Source organism: Medicago sativa, chromosome 7 (assembly GCF_051527215.1).
Source record: "Medicago sativa cultivar Bolivia chromosome 7, Bolivia_mono, whole genome shotgun sequence".
NCBI classification, from domain to species: Eukaryota; Viridiplantae; Streptophyta; class Magnoliopsida; order Fabales; family Fabaceae; genus Medicago; species Medicago sativa.
The window spans coordinates 90,608,585-90,622,333 of record NC_140755.1 but is presented as its reverse complement, the minus strand read 5'-3'; the positions used below and the strand labels follow the sequence as shown (position 1 = coordinate 90,622,333).

Genomic DNA, 13,749 nt, shown 5'->3' with positions numbered 1-13,749 from the left:
TCTCCTTTAAGATTCCTTTAAGATTCATTGGACCATCCATCATTTATGTATATAATGTATATAAGAGTTAGAAATTTTTTTATGTATATAAGAGTTAGAATTTTTTTTTTTTTTGGTAGATAGACGAAATGGCAAAGCCATTATAAACTCACACACACAAGTGGAGGTACCGGGGTTCGAACCCCGGTCATGGCATCCGGCCTAACAATTTCGGCATTTGCCAGTTGAGCTAGGACTTGTGGATTAAGAGTTAGAAATTTTAATTTATGTATATAAGAGTTAGAAATTTTAAGATTCATTGGACCATCCATCATTTATATATATATAAGAATTAGAAATTTATATATAAACATGAACATGGCCCTCACTATTGAGAATTTTTATATATAAACATGGCCCTCACTATTGAGAATTTCTGGGTCCGTCACTATTGACGACACCAAAGTCATTGATCGGATCTGAACTTGCTCAAAGTATCTTTCAACCCGAATCAAATAAACACTGCACTAAGATGGAAAATCAAAAATACACTGCACAAAACGGGAAATCAACAAACAAAGTCATACAAGGCGACATATGTATATAAGAGTTAGAAATTTATATATAAACATGGCCCTCACTATTGAGAATTTCTGGGTCCGTCACTGTTGACGACGCCAAAGTCATTGATCAGATCTGAACTTGCTCAAAGTATCTTTCAACCCGAATCAAATAAACACTGCAATAAGATGGAAAATCAAAAATACATTGCACAAAACGGGAAATCAACAAACAAAGTCATACAAGGCGACAAAATCACAAAAACAAACGAAAAAAGACGGAAAATATGTGGAAATCACTTATTCAATTAGAAAAGAAGGAAAAACAATACTCTGCATTCTACTAGAACCCTAGTATCTTGTAAAAAAAAATAGAAACCCTAGTATCCTTGCTTCTGCATTCTTCTAATCGAACCCTAGTATCCTTGCTTAAATGTCTGGAAATGGAGATATCGAGAGTGGAGGAGGAGGTACCCTTTACCCTGCGATGCATGAGAGCCCTGAATTAAGATGGTCCTTCTTACGTAAGGTATACTCCATCATCACCATTCAGTTGCTTCTCGGCATCGCTGTTGCATTTGTCGTTGTTTTTGTTCATCCCATTGCTAATTTCTTCTTCAACTCCAAACTAGGCTATGCCCTTTACATTGTCCTTCTCTTTGTTCCATTCATAAGTACGTGTTCTGTTCTTTTATATCTTCATCATAGTACTTCTTTTTTATGTTATTGTATTTCATAAAACTCTTGTTTACTATTTGTTTCATTTTGCAGTATTATGTCCACTTTACTATTGTCATAACAAGCACCCTCTCAATTACTTCCTCCTCCTAATTTTCACCGTCGTTATACCTTTTCCAATTGGATTGACTTGGGCCCTTCTTAGCGGTACGTAACTCTCAAAATTCTTCTTGTTTTTTATTAATTAATTCTTTTGATAATGATAATATATATTCTTTCAGTAATGATTTACTATTGGATGAACTTCTGCATATATATTTTTGAAGTAAATTAATGGAAGGAGAAGAGAATTGATTAAGTTGGCTTTTCATAAATTTCAATTTTCAATAACAATTAGGGTGTTTGCGGTTCGATTTGTATCGGTTATAAGGTAAACAAAACTATCCGATCCAAATAATAAAATACTCAAGGTTTGGTTTGGATGAGTAAAATTTTGTGACTTGTAGACTAGTAGTAGGTTAATAATTTTTAAAAGGTGTGGTTCGGTCTGGTTTAGTTCTAGAGTTGTGGACCAAAATCCAAACCAAACCGATTGTTTCTTGTTTATGGTGACCGAAACAAATATTTAATATTGATTATTGATTTTGAGTGGTTTTGAATTATTTTGAATTGGTTTGCGTTTTTTTTATATGAACACTTGAAATAACAATGCTATTTTGTTTCTTGATAATTCGGATGCAGGGAAAGCCATTCTAGTATCTGTTATATCAACTACTGCAGTTGTGTTCAGCTTGATTCTTTACACATTTTGGGCCGCAAAAAGAGGTCATGATTTCAACTTTTTACACCGATTCTTGTTCGGAGCTTTGTTGGTCCTTATTCTCTTTGCTCTGATTCTGGTATTTTGCTCTCTATTTAGAGTGTAATTAATTAGCAAATTTGCCCTTATAGTAGTGCTTTTGATATCTAACAACAGTTTGATCCTTTTTTTGTTGTAGGTTAAGTTTCCATTGGGTAAGTTGTCACATGTGATCTATGGGTGTATTGTAGCTATTACATTTTATGGCTACATTATCTTTGACAAGAGGTTCTCAAATGATGAGTACATTTTGGCTTCGGTTTCCTTTTATCTGAACATCCCCTTCTACTTATGTATACTTCTTATTTTTAAATGCATTTTCTCTTCCACCAAAGAATAATTGGTGAATGGAATGAGTTTGTCCGCGAAAAAACTGCACAAGAAACTTTGAATATTTGTGTGCCGCTTAATAGAAAACAAGCTGTCTGCTTAGTAAGAATTTATTGTATACCTTAACAACATCGTCACATTCATCTGAATCTGAAATTGGTGCGAGAGGAAGCCGTCTTCGACTTAACCTAGAATCAGTTAAATTTGACATGTGAAATAGCCAATTCTAAATGCTTGTTAGCAAGTTCTTTAGTTAGCTCATATAACTTCTTTATAGCATCTTTAGTCATTAGTCGTGCCGCTTTTGGTTTAATCACTCCCCTAATCCTATGAGCAAATCTCTATGAGATATAAGCTTCATCTTGTTCATTTGGATGCACATCTGCCTTAAGGCATCAAACATAACTAAGATCATCATCAAATAATGATACATTGAGATCTATAAAGACTTTCAAACCAGACCATTCGATTCTCAAAATTAACACCTTCAGTTGTTTGGACTCAGTAAAAAAATAAAGATCAATATCAGTGTAATCTTCTAGATACTTAGATGTGGTAGTGATCAGAGATTTCGATGGACCTGGATCATATGGTTCGGTGATAGTGATCGATAACGACACAAGGGCATACTTAGATGCGTTATTATCCGACGGTTTTGGTGGTAGTGGCTGTGGAATGGCGAAGCCACCTATGAATTGGATGTTAGTTGCTTCAGAGATACAATGGAAATCCAATGGTTTCAGAGTTGTTACAAATGCTGCAGGTTGGTGGTGGAATTCTCACAGAATCATGAAATCGTCAAAAACCGTGTCCTTTGAACGAGGCTCGACCCTTGGAGTGTTGATTGATACCGGATATGTTATTTTTGTGTGGTTGTCATGCTTTGGACTGAGCAGACGGTCGCCAACAATGGCAAAGACGGAATAAACACAAAATCGTCAAGTGTAGAAGGCTCATCCGTAGACTTAAACGATTCATATGATCCAGGTCTCTTTGAATAACTCAAAATAACACAAATCTCAATTATAACTATAGTCAGTTCCATGTAATAATTGTCTCCAAGTATGAGTTCATTTTAAAATTACTAGATACTTTTTTTATATATAATACCCGTAATTACTTTTCGCATTTTGGTGTTATTGTTTAACTATAATAGACATTTTTGTAATATCTATATACCAAAGGAAATAGTGAAAGAGTGTTTATAAGACGCTACAATGTTATTATATAATATGTAACTCATTGACAACTATTCAAGTTAAGGAAACTGCATCTGAGTACTTGATATGGATGATTTTGATAAACACATGTGCTTAATACATCTCAAAACATAAAGTGTTGAATCAAATTTGGTTACTAGCAATAACAGAATGAGAGGTTCAATTGTTGTATTTGTTTTGTCTTTGTGTAACGATTGAGAGAAGCCTAGAAACCCCTTGAGTCCAGATATCATATTCTCTTTGATTTCTACACTCGAACTCAACAATTCCCCTCGAGTCTGTTTTCAATCCGAAGTAGCGTCGTTTTTCTCCATCATCTGATAGATCTCTTCCTGGCCATGCTGGTAAATCCGTGCACACATCTAGCACAATATCTGCATATATTTATGATTACAAAGTTATGACCTATGTACCTGTGCTGGTAAAAAAAATTGTGAAGCTATTAGTAACTTACTCTTGTTCTTTTTGGTTATTGTTCCTGCAACATGTTTGCTCTTCATTTTCAGCATTACCTGAAATGTTTGCAAGCCTTGTCAATGAATGAACACGTAAGAAATTCTGTCTAATGTCAATTTCTGAAAGAAAAATTTACATTTCCTGTTCGATGTATGTAAACAGAAACTATTTTCCAGTGTAGATCACCTGCAGTTATCACCAAAACAGAATTTAATTGTTTTTCAAACCAGAAATTTTGTAGTCTTAATAGCATAATCTGTAATTGGTAATAATGATAATGTACCGTTACGGGTGCGTTTGAGTAATTCACTGCCCTTAGCAAGTAGTTCTTGGCTGCAGGAACCTATAAAACCATCTGCATTCACAATTTCTCCACTATCACTGGAGCTGTTGTTGATGTTTTTTATGTTATTACCTTTTCCAGATATTGGTATACCTCCCATTCCTTTCTCCAATGGTGTTACTGCAGCACCATTCCATAAGTCCTTCACAGCTCTAGCTTTCAGTGTTGCTGCTCCTCGGAGAGCTGCATATCAAGGACCATATACACATTACATAAACTGCGAATATAAGGATACAAAAACAAAGAATATGAAAAATAAGTCGATATGCATATTACACATATTTTATCCTTGTGAAACTAAAGTTAAGTGTTAGACATTTGAAATAATTTAATTAGCGATTTTGTATGGTTGGTTCAAATAAGTCTTAGTCTAAGCAACCTTGTCCAAGAGCATAATCTAAATGTCTTAGTGGCTTATAATAGTCTTAGACATTTTAATGGTTTATCGTAGGTGTGTTGTAACATCATGATTTTTTATGTTTCGATAGCCTCAAGAGGACTACGATCAGGGGATAAACTACCTGTAATATCAAGAATTGTGATGATATTTTAGCTGTATTTAACTAAAATTCTCAATGCTAACGCGATATGAAACATTGATTCCATTATATTATGAAATAGATGCTCAATGATGTGGGCTAATAGTCTTACCTGTGGCAGCTGCAGCAGTAAGAGTAGTGATATCATCATGACAACGAACATTCACAGCTGAGCTGACCACCGATGCAAGGTGGTCGCGCTCAGCTCCCATTGCTTCAGCAGCCTCCACACATTGTGCAGCAACTAGAGTGGCAGCCGAAGCAACAGCCACGTCTGTCTTGGCCATCTTCTCATCCTTGTTTTGTGTTGATGAATTTGCTGTTGCCGCCGCGATGGCAGCTATAGCAGAAGCAACAGCAGCCACAGTAATTGTAGCGTGCAGCTGAGCATTTTGTGTTCTGCTTTCTTCTTTCTTCTTCTCTCTTCTCTCTTTCAACCACCTTCCTACAGTTTTAGGTCCTGAACAAGCCGTGCCATTGCCAACACCAGCATTTGCTCTTCCACCATTGAATAATGGGTGAATGGAATTGTTTGTCCGAAAAAACTGCACATACATTGACAGGAATAAGCATAAGCCACATAGTAAAAATATAGAACTAAGTTAATAGAGTTGTTCATAGCGTAGTAAAAATTTATTGTAAACCTTGACAACATCGTCAAATTCATCTGAATAAGAAATTGGACTGTCTGTTCCAGTTAAAGAACCGCCACCGTTCAAAGGTTCGCTGCTGTGAGATAATCTACCTGACGTTAATGGCGACACTTCCTGTTACATATATAATAATAAAAAAAAAAGACATTAATAAAGACAATGTCATATGTGAATGTGATTGTGTCTTTGTGGTAAGTAAAGAGTAGCAAGCACCTCTCTAGCAGAGTGTGACATAATGCGCTCAAGGACGAGCTGCGAAGTAGCAGAGGAAGCAAAAGAGAACTGATTCTTAGACTGTATAGAGAGATCTTCAGATAAAGAGTGGTTAGTGGTTTCTTCAGGAATAGAACCATTTGAAGGCATGCATGAAGAATGAGGTGGTTGAGAATGAGCTGGTGCAAGAGCTTTTGTGACTTCAAGAGCTGAAGCACTCCATGACCTTGACAGAAATTCCATAGGAACTCGAGGACTCTCCGGCAGAGGGGTGCTGCCACTCGGAACCGATTCAGGACGCAGACAATTGATTGGTTCCATGTTAGCTGGGGCGAGCTAGTTCTTTTGTGTCTTGTAGTTTTGAATGTTAAGTTAGAGAGAGGTGACAGAATCCATGAAGGAGTAGGTAAATATATAGTACTGGTTTTGGCAGAAGGAATGAGATGATGTTGAAGTATAGGCTAACTAAAGGGCTTATGAATGGTCAATCACCACTAACCATGTGCTAAATACGTTTTTCTTGTCAAAAGTTCACTTTAAAATCTAAACCCACACTTGTTTTTCCTCTCCCTATATATAAACACCTATTTGACTAAAAATTTGTACCTAAATGTAAACCCTTTTTTAAATTTCTAGATGCATTTATTATGAAAAGTCAAATTTAACACACATAGAAACAAATGACAATTTGGTAATATTAACACATAAAGTATACACATTAATTACACTAACAATTTTTCTTAAAAAATGCGAAAAAAGCAAAAGGAGTTTACATACAGGGACGTAGGGAGTATAATTGATTCATGGAATGGTCCCACTAAAATTTGGTTACGAGTTCTTTTAAATTGAACTAATTTTGCATGTTGATGTTTGGTTTAATATGATATACTATGTCGTAAGATTATGGTGTATTTTGATTATGTAGTCCGTAGCTTATCTTATTTAGTGAGATGTGACTTGGTTGTTATTGATGTTGGGTTACCCTAAAATTTACTTATAAGTATTTTACAACTGAGTGGTTGTTTAGTATCTCGATAAAGTAAATTGAATAATGTAAATCTTTTTTATAAATGTTTTTTTTTAGTTTAAAATCTTTACCTACTTTTTTTTTGTGGTGTCTGGGGTTTGAACCCCAAACTTTGCATATATTATGCGTTATCCTTACCAATTGAACTAAGCCCACGGATACAATCTTTACCTACTTTGAATTGGGGCGTTATTCCCTTGCCCTAATTTTTCTTTTTAATTATTTAATATATGTTGAATGCATTGGGAGCTATCATGACTGATTCACATGACAATCTTAGGGTACTTAGGAGTATAATGTATAGATCAAGAAAAGAATCTAGTGGAATTCTGCAATTACCCGCATCCCAAACCATATACACACTAACACATAGACATCTTAGTCAAGAACAGACATAATTATGAACAAGACAAAAAGGTAATGAATTGCGGAAAAGCCAAATTACTTACTTTGGCCAGGTTTAGAGAATGTTGTAAATATATTGTCACCTTAATAGGCTTCCATGTGAGTCTCAAGGCTGGTTTAAATTTCATTACTTTAATAAGTAGATGACTTTCTTATGTTACTATATTATTTATTTCAATCTTAAAAGCTAATGTTGTTAATTATTAATACATACTGGTATCAATATAATTTATTTATTACCAACGAGTGTCAAGTCTGACGGAAGAGACTAGACTTTTACAAACCAATGTATGAGTCTTGACGGAAAGATGTGTTAATATTTAGTATCTTACATAATGCAAATGATGGTAAATTCAGTTAGAGATTGATGTTTTCTATTTCTCAAATGAAATAGAAGCTTTGTATGAGATTGATGTTTTCGCGCAATTACACTTCACGGGATACAGGTACTTTTGTCAAAAATAGAGAAGTCTTCAAAATGACTTAAAATGACATGCAAAATATAGAGTACTTGAATTGTCATGCAAACATTGTATATGGTCCTTGACATCATTGATGTGGTCTATTATAATTAAGTAGCTTTAGAGAAGATCATTGGTATGAACTTTTACATCCCCAAATATATGTTTATATCATTTTGTCTATGCTATGAAGTATTCAACAATTAGAAAAATGGATGACAAAATTTTGAATGCTATATAATAACTTCAATATGATATAGGATTTTCTTTAACTTAGTTACTTGTTAGTTGGTGCTTCAATTTGAAAATTCCAAAAACTATTTGTTAGATAAATCCTCCCTCAAAAAGTTAATTTCCTCTAAACTTAAGATGGTTATAAAACTTATAAATCAGAATTTGGTGAATTCGAACTCGTAATATTTTATTTGCATGTCATTTGGTATCATGAATCATTTTCAAATAATTCACGTTATCTTCTATGATGTTGAATAATGAATACACATCTCTTTTAATTAATCAACTTCTTATAGATTTTTATGTAAACAATAATTTATGTTTGTTTCTGATCACAAAATCACATTTTATTTATATAATCTAGTTTTAAGGTTCTAAAGTATTTCTTTCAACAAATAAAAAGATTATATTTTTTTTTGGTCAAGAAAAATAATAATATATTTTTCTTTGGTCAAGAAAAATAATAATACATTTTATTTTTTTGGTCAAGAAAAATAATAATACATTTTATTTTTTGGTCAAGAAAAATAATAATACATTTTATTTTTCTTGACCAAAAAAAAAATAATATATAAATCAGACAATATTATGAAGTCTGCTAAAAAGAATACTGACTAGAAAGTCATGATAACCGAGTTGTCAATGTCTTGATTTCACTTTTAAAGGTATTGCAAAGGCTAATGTCTTAACTGGTAGTACTAACAGAAATGATAAAAGGAAAAGCTATTTATGGTGACTTGAATGAAATTACATGCATGAAAGCAATGCCATTTTCACAAATTATAGATTAATCAGCTTAAAAGCCTCCTTGGAAGTTGCAACAATGAGATGAAATTAATGTTCATCAATATTTTGGAATAGCAAGTTTGAAAGTATCTGACAAATAAAGTTGCAGTAATTAATTAGTACTGTTTCAAAAGAATGTGATAGCTAGTATTAAATCCTCTTGATGATGAGTGATTCTTTTGTTAAAAAAAAAAAAAATATATCCTAAAATAAATTACTATTTTGATTTCAAAACAACATCAATTATTTGTTTTTCGATTTTATCATCTAATTAATATTACTCTCATTAATTTCGATAAAGGATAATTTAGTAAAAATATCACTTTTTATCGTTTATTTATACAATTTTCTTAATATATTTTTTTGTGGTGACTTTTCTAAATATGTATGAAATAGTCAAATGAATCACTCGTTTTAAGAATGGATGAAGTATTTTATACTTTTTTTTTGACAAAATGAAGTATTTTATACTTAAATTCAAATGTTCATGTTATTTTCTAGTAATGTGTTTACTACACTTATATATTGTGTCAAATTGTTACATGAGGATAATTAAGTGCCATAAATTTAGGATATATATTCCGCATGGTTTGGTCTTACTTACCATACATCATCCAAGTACAATACGGTTTGGTCTTATATGATATGGCTCATTTATTCCTTGACCAAAAACAATGCTGTTTCCATTCTCCTATTCCAGGACCATTTTGGTACATAGATGCTGTCTCTGACATTACATTAGAGAAATTGTCAGAGAGGGAGGGCTATGGTCTTTATGAATGAGGTGAGTGATTATGTTCCTTCTTGTTATAGGTGTTGGCTATGTCCAAGCCCGACATTGTTAGGAATGCAAAACAAAGTTTTCAGCAGAACCCTTTTTGTTACAAAACAAAACAGTGTTGTTGTTAGACACAAAAAGCAGACTTCACAGAATGGGACCTTTTGCTGAAATGAGCGTGCCTATATACGTCATCGGCTACAACTTTTAACATAATATGATGAATGCCCTCTTCAATTTTATGAAGAAAGATGCAAAAAGAGAAGAGAAACCACAGCTTTTGCTTTTGGGTTTGGAAGTATTTTGTTTTGTACTTCATAACTACTGACAAAAGGCTAAAGTATTATTCCCTTTGCTTGCTTCATTTTCTTAATAATTAGTAGTAGTATTATTGATCCCTTTTTATTTCAATTGAAATTCAAATGTGGTTTGTGGTGTTTTAGTAGAAAGAGATATCCTTTTATTTTATTTTGTAAATCCAGTATATGTGCATGCGATTGCAGTAATTAGTCCATCAAATCTATATGATTATAATAGACGGCAAAACTATGCATCGAATTGGATAGAATCACAATAGCGGCAAAACTATCCCTCAGTATAATTTTGACGTTGCGGAGTTTGAATAAACTTGTGATTAAGCTCTAAGAGACCTCGACAATCTCATTCAAAGCCATCTTGGTTAAGAAAAATCCATTTGTTTAATGCCAAGAGGTTGGCTAAGTAGAACATGAGAGAGCTTTTATTCCACATATTGCTGATTCAAGGTCCCACATGTCTCTTTATATGGTGAGGTAAATTTACATTAAACTAGGTTCAATACCTAACCTAATTTTTATTTTATATATAAAAAATATACCAATTTATTTCAAGTCAAATTTGGCTACTCTTTTGGACCACGAAGGAAGGACAGAGATAACTAGTTGTCTGGTTCCAAACCTAATGTGTATAATGGTTAGTTCTTTGCACAAAAAAGTATACATAGACATTTTTGTTTATTCTACGCAACCTCACTTTTTTGTTTCCCTTTCTTTGATTTTTTTTTCCCTTCCTATTTATTAAAGAAATGAGACCTTTCCATGTCAATTGTACAATATGCTAGTACGTATGACCAGACTATCCAAAGCGTCAAAAGAATTAATACATCATCAAGAAGGAAAGAAAAAGACATATAAATATATGCTAAGTTTAAAATACGTATTAGATCAAAACCCTTGAAGTTAAACACACTTAAATATGATAATGGGTTACATAGTTAAAATAAGGCTTAATTACACTTTTGGCCCCCTAAGTATCCAAAAGTTGCGATTTTGGCCCCCTAAAAAAAATATCTCTTTTTTGGCCCCTTAAGTTCACTTTTGGTTGCAATTTTGGCCCCCTAGCCCAATTTTGACCCAGTCAACGCTGACGTGGTCGCATTTTTGTATTTTTTAATATTTTTTTTTATTTTGTAATTAAAAAATAAATAAAAATTCTGGAAAAATGAAAAATTAATAAAAAAATTGAATTTTTTTTTTAAAAATTCTGGAAAATTGAAAAATTAATAAAAAATTGAAAAAAAATTAAAAAATTCTGGGAAATTGAAAAATTGAAAAAAATATTAAAAAATTCTGGAAAATTGAAAAATTAATAAAAATGTAAAATAATTGAAAAAATACGGAAAAAAATTTAAAAATTCAGGAAAAATTAATAAAAATAAAAAATGATTAAAAAAAATTGAAAATTCATTAATATTAAAAAAATTTAAAAATTGAAAAAAATTTCGAAAATATCTGGAAAATTTGAAAACGGAATTCTTAAAAAAACGGAATTCTGGAAAATTGAAAAAATTGAAAATTCTGGAAAATACGGAAAATATTTAAAAATTTTCGAAATTTTCATTAGTATTTTTTTCCGAGAATTTTTGTGTATTTATAAACCGGAATACACATAATGAAAATTTCTCGGAAAAAATACTAATGAAAATTTTCTCGGAAAAAATACTAATGAAAATTTAGAAGTTTCGAAAAATACACTGAAAAAACCTAAGCTCGACATATATACTAATGAAAATTTCGAAATTTCGAGAAATACTAATGAAAATTTCAAAAATTCCATTTTTTTAAAAATGATTAATCTTCTTAATTTTTTCGAAAATTTCGAATTTTTTTAAATATTTTCCAGAATTTTTATTTTTCATTAAAATTTTAATTAGAATTTTTCCAGAATTTTAATTTTTTTTAGAAAATTTCGAAATTTTATTTTTTCATAATTTTTTAGATTATTTTATTTTTTTAATCATTTTTTATTAATTTTTCAATTTTCCCGAATTTTTTTATTTTTTTCAATTTTTTTATTAATTTTTCAATTTTCCAGAATTTTATAATATTTTTTTTCAAATTTTTTTTATTAATTTTTCAATTTTCCAGAATTTTATAATATTTTTTTTCAATTTTTTTATTAATTTTCAAATTTTTTTTAATTAAAAAAACATTTTTATTTCTGTAATAAAAAAACATTTTTTTAATTACAAAAATATTTTTTTTATTTTTTATAAATTAAAAAAATAAAATAAAATAAAAAAAAAATTTACACACGTGGCGCCCACGTGTCTGTTGACTGGGTCAAAATTGGCTTGGGGGGCCAAAATTGCAACCAAAAGTGAACTTAAGGGGCCAAAAAAGAGATATTTTTTTTAGGGGGCCAAAATCGCAACTTTTGGATACTTAGGGGGCCAAAAGTGTAATTAAGCCTTAAAATAAATGCATATATATGTAATGTACCTCAAAATTGATGGTTTAAGCCAAAGCATTTTATCATTGGGTGTGATGTGAAAGAAGTTAACCTTCCTCGGCAAACATCTCCTGACACAAAACCAAATATGAGCAGAGAACGTGATTGATCAAAGAATCAAATAGATGCTCGAAGTGAATAGAAATAAGTGTACATCATTCTTTATTGGCTACCCACGGGAAGGAGGAAAAGAATTACCTAATTTGCTACTTGCCATCTTATAATTGAAAAATATTTAATCTTACTACTATTTTATTTTTTTAAATTGGAAATGCTAACTATTGTCTCCGAAACATAAGTTAATGAAATTAATATAGAAATTTTGTACTCCCTCTGTTCCTTTATATGTGTCGCTTTTGCACATTTTGCTACAACCAAGGCATAGCATAATTAGCTCTCTTTTTCCTTTTCTACCCTTATATCTTTAGTTGAACTTTTCCTTGGTACTCCAAATGCATGGCTCACTTTTTTGACAAGAGCATTGGAAGCCCAAAAGCCAATGCAAGGAGCTCATTAATTTATACTATTTTAGTATCTCACCATTTTATTTTCAATGCAAGGAGCGATTCAAGAAAATATTGAAATCACATACCATGATTTGGACAATGGTATAGATATGAATTTGGCGTGTATGAGTACTGTGACAAATTCTTTAGCTAAAGATATGCATTTAGCTCATTCATTAAAAAAAAATCTTAAGATATGCATTTAGCTCATTCATTAAAAAAAATTCTTAAGATATGCATTTAGCGTGTATGAGTACTGTGACAAATTCTTTAGCTAAAGATATGCATTTAGCTCATTCATTAAAAAAAAAATCTTAAGATATGCATTTGGCTCATTCATTAAAAAAAAATCTTATGATATGGATGTAGCTTTGCACCTTTGTTACACTACTAAAGTTTTCTTATTCTTCATTTTTCTTTAACGTGCATACTGTGACAAATTCTTTAGTCATGACTTCTTCCAACTTATTTGTTCATTTATTGTCCTTCTTATTGTTAATTTTAGGATCAATTCAAGAAAATATTGAAACCAAATAGTGAAAGAAATAGACTAAGAGTTTTAAGCAATGAAGAGCGCAAATCTGTTTATCATGAGCTACTGCAAAAAAGTGTTGAACAATGAAGAGTGGGTTTATTGCATTTATTAGCAGAAAGCTTTTTTGTGGCCTCGGTAAAAATGTTTATGATTGAGTAGAGGAATTGGATTAGGCTCAAATAATAATGCAATTAATGTGGCAGATTTAGTAATTGAGAGGTTAAGGGTATAATTGACATATTACACTCTTAGACTCTAAAAGTGACACTTATTTAGAAACAATTTTTTTTAACAAATGTGACAGTTAAAAAGGAACGGAGGGAGTAATAAAAAGTGTGGAAAAGTTGTACATTCAACTTTTTAAAAGTAAAAAGTTTGATGATTCCAATAAAAAAAAAATCTACTTTTAACATTCCCA

The 13,749-nt window shown here is 31.4% G+C and overlaps 2 protein-coding genes across 3 annotated transcripts; one reads left to right on the top strand and one right to left on the bottom strand.

The window, feature by feature from the left end:
* Positions 1-865: 865 nt before the first annotated feature.
* LOC146910111 (protein LIFEGUARD 4-like) lies at positions 866-3,665 on the top strand. The gene is made up of 4 exons (XM_085724874.1): positions 866-1,213; positions 1,311-1,424; positions 1,959-2,116; positions 2,216-3,665. The coding sequence occupies exons 1-4, from the start codon at positions 973-975 to the stop codon at positions 2,414-2,416; spliced, it is 714 nt and encodes a 237-aa protein (XP_085581000.1). The 5' UTR covers positions 866-972; the 3' UTR covers positions 2,417-3,665.
* On the bottom strand, positions 3,608-6,341 carry LOC146910110 (VAN3-binding protein-like). 2 transcript variants are annotated; one of them, XM_085724872.1, is made up of 8 exons: positions 5,831-6,292; positions 5,609-5,731; positions 5,077-5,509; positions 4,519-4,608; positions 4,366-4,437; positions 4,219-4,268; positions 4,081-4,138; positions 3,608-4,000 (listed from the first exon to the last, which is right to left on the bottom strand). In XM_085724872.1, exons 1-8 carry the CDS (start codon positions 6,149-6,151, stop codon positions 3,786-3,788), a joined length of 1,362 nt encoding a protein of 453 aa, XP_085580998.1. In that variant the 5' UTR covers positions 6,152-6,292; the 3' UTR covers positions 3,608-3,785. The 2 variants fall into 2 exon arrangements, with proteins under 2 accessions (XP_085580998.1, XP_085580997.1); XM_085724871.1 differs by having other exon boundaries at positions 4,366-4,608; positions 5,831-6,341.
* Positions 6,342-13,749: the final 7,408 nt, after the last annotated feature.

Coding starts and splice junctions, on each gene's coding strand:
- LOC146910111 (XM_085724874.1), top strand. CDS start 973: ATGTCTGGAAATGGAGATATCGAGAGTGGAGGAGGAGGTACCCTTTAC. Junction 1,214..1,310: donor TCTCTTTGTTCCATTCATAA/GTACGTGTTCTG, acceptor TTCATTTTGCAG/TATTATGTCCACTTTACTAT. Junction 2,117..2,215: donor TTCTCTTTGCTCTGATTCTG/GTATTTTGCTCT, acceptor TTTTTGTTGTAG/GTTAAGTTTCCATTGGGTAA.
- LOC146910110 (XM_085724871.1), bottom strand. CDS start 6,151: ATGGAACCAATCAATTGTCTGCGTCCTGAATCGGTTCCGAGTGGCAGC. Junction 5,732..5,830: donor TGTCACACTCTGCTAGAGAG/GTGCTTGCTACT, acceptor TATATGTAACAG/GAAGTGTCGCCATTAACGTC. Junction 5,510..5,608: donor AATTTGACGATGTTGTCAAG/GTTTACAATAAA, acceptor ATGTATGTGCAG/TTTTTTCGGACAAACAATTC.